The sequence below is a fragment of the Salmo salar genome, unplaced genomic scaffold, assembly GCF_965601325.2.
Source record: "Salmo salar unplaced genomic scaffold, fSalSal1 ptg000378l, whole genome shotgun sequence".
NCBI classification, from domain to species: Eukaryota; Metazoa; Chordata; class Actinopteri; order Salmoniformes; family Salmonidae; genus Salmo; species Salmo salar.
The window spans coordinates 148912-151341 of NW_027675366.1; the positions used below are offsets into that span (position 1 = coordinate 148912).

The 2430-nt window shown below is 42.8% G+C and overlaps 1 protein-coding gene across 2 annotated transcripts; it reads right to left on the minus strand.

Moving 5' to 3' along the window:
* LOC123741587 (deoxynucleoside triphosphate triphosphohydrolase SAMHD1) lies at positions 1-2430 on the minus strand. 2 transcript variants are annotated; one of them, XM_082971676.1, is made up of 6 exons: positions 2244-2430; positions 1835-1974; positions 1615-1710; positions 1347-1451; positions 1112-1249; positions 1-916 (listed from the first exon to the last, which is right to left on the minus strand). In XM_082971676.1, the coding sequence occupies exons 1-6, from the start codon at positions 2296-2298 to the stop codon at positions 884-886; spliced, it is 567 nt and encodes a 188-aa protein (XP_082827802.1). In that variant the 5' UTR covers positions 2299-2430; the 3' UTR covers positions 1-883. The 2 variants fall into 2 exon arrangements, with proteins under 2 accessions (XP_082827802.1, XP_082827801.1); XM_082971675.1 differs by lacking the exon at positions 2244-2430 and having other exon boundaries at positions 1835-2224.

Consider the following 2430-nt stretch of genomic DNA (forward strand, 5'->3'; position numbering starts at 1 on the left):
TTAGTCTTTCATTCAAAATTATATTATTTATTTAAAACAAAGTGCATAACTTAAATCAACAAACATGTCTGTCTGATCAACAGCTGTGGGCTCATCGAGGCAGACTTTAGGGTAAACATTGTGTTCATGTTGTTTAAATGAAGATAACGAGACTCCCAAATGATACCAAACACTAGACAGATAGCTGCTTGCCTCAGTAGGGTACATGGATGAAAACAAAGATAATATGATAACTTAACATTGTTTGTCAGTTAAAGTGGTGTCTTTTCGGAAGATAATTAAGCTACATTGTACCCTGATCTTTGATCTGTATGTGCTTAGCCAACTCCTACTTTAGTCTAGATACTGTAGATATGCATGACCAGGCTAACTATGGTAGCTGGGTATATAACAACTAAAACAGCGTAGAAACCATGCATAAAAGAAAGACAATGCCCTGAAACACAAACAACGGTTACCTGTTTGTTTGCATGTTGATCAATATAACACCAAGGATAAGTTCCCATTCAGCTTTGGGAGTATTACAAGGTAAAGCATGATTGTCCAAAGAGTAACTTCCACCAGGATGGATAAATATGTAAAAGTCGTTGCTTGGCTATCTGAAAGAGCCATGTGTGATAGTGGCACGTCAACATGCATAGCCTGGGAGAACAGGTATGTATACTCACATACTCCTACACTTCTCTTACCATGAAATAGCATAACGTTAAGATAACCAAACCTAAAATGTACGCTTGAAATAAAACATCAAAAGTAAATAAAAGAAAGACTACATGATCTAATCCCTGGAAAACTGAATCAGAGTGAACAGAACCCTGAGTAAAGAGACTTCTTCTGAAAGCCTGACTCATTTTCTTGAGGTGGTGGTCACCAACCCCTGGTCCTAGGTGACCTCTGGTGTAATCACATCTCCATCCTAAACAAATGTGAACACAAACACACAGGGATACCAGTGTCAATTTTAAACATAGGAAAAATACTCTGTGTGGTGCAGGTAAGATAGTGATAGCTAGCTGGCTTGGCCTTGCACTGTCATCTTCCCCACACAATGTAAAAACGCTAAAAGCTTGAGATAAAATGATATATAAAGGAAAGAGCGAGGCCTCCTGACCTGAGGTTTGGAGAAGTTCATATCCATACACCACTGGGCAAAGTTCTTCTTAGCTGCCTCCATGGTCCTCTCATCAGTCTTCTTACAGTAGACCCTGATAAGCTGCTCAGCAAACCTTTCTGGCAGCAGCTTGGACACCTACAGGAACAACAATTGCCTTATATCATGTTTCCAAGCTCCAAAAATGATTGGATAATTCTAAAATAGGTATACGTAAGTGCATTGAAGTAGTGACCTGGTCCTTGCTGATCTGGTAAGCTTTGGTTGGGTCGTTCTTACAGTAGAAACGCATGTTGTTGATGGGGTTCTTCTCCTTCATACCCCAGTCCATGTTGATGATCTGATGGAGAGAAAGATAGGGGGGAGAGATGGACATGCAAAGAGATACCTATTTTCAACAGAGCAACTGGTAACAAAGGGTTACCTATAGAGAAGGCGGGGGGGGCTATGGTAAAATGTATTCAATCAGTTCCCTGATTGAGGTGAAAAGACTGGACACTCACATGGACAACAAAGTCCTCTGGCTGCAGAGTAACATGTTTAAGGTCATTCCGAGGCCTGGACCTCGCCACACAGCCTGCCCACTCCAGGAGCTTTTTCTGGGGGAAGAGAAGACGAGGATGAGAGGCACATAATATGAATCTCGTAGAAAGCTCTGCTAGTAAGCCCTGGAAGGATATCCTCTCTCCAAACACACGCACACACGCACACGCACACACACACCTGTGAAACCTCCACGCGCACCTCAGTCTGGGTCTGTCCCACACACTTGTAGAGGCGTCTGCAGGTGATGTTTTGAAGGATCTCTCTGGCCTCAGCCAGCTTAGAGGACGACGAGTACAGAATCTGCTCAAACATATTGTCTACAGGGGAAGGGAGGAGAAAGGGAGAGAGACAGGTGAGAGGGAGAGACAAGGTGATAAGGAGCGTGGGAAGATGAGAGGTAATCATGCAAACCAAACCCAGCAGTAATTGTATGGACAGGAATGTACCACACAAAAAAAACAGGTATGGCAAACCCAGCCTGTTTGGACAGCCTTGACGCATAAAACTCTCAAAGCTCTGGTTGTCTGGGTAAGTAGAACAGACCAGAGCCATTGTACACTTTATATTTCTATGGGGTTGAACGGACCAGTGAGTTTAGTGTAGGCCTCCATGTCGTCTATTGCTGCGGAGATGGTGAACATCTTTCCCCCTGAACCTTGAATCTGGATGTGGGGGTTCGCCTTGATAAAGGCCTCTGTGATCCTGAAAAAAGACAATATAACATCTCATTTTCAACATATAACATACAGCAGAAAAAAAACTCAATTTCTGAG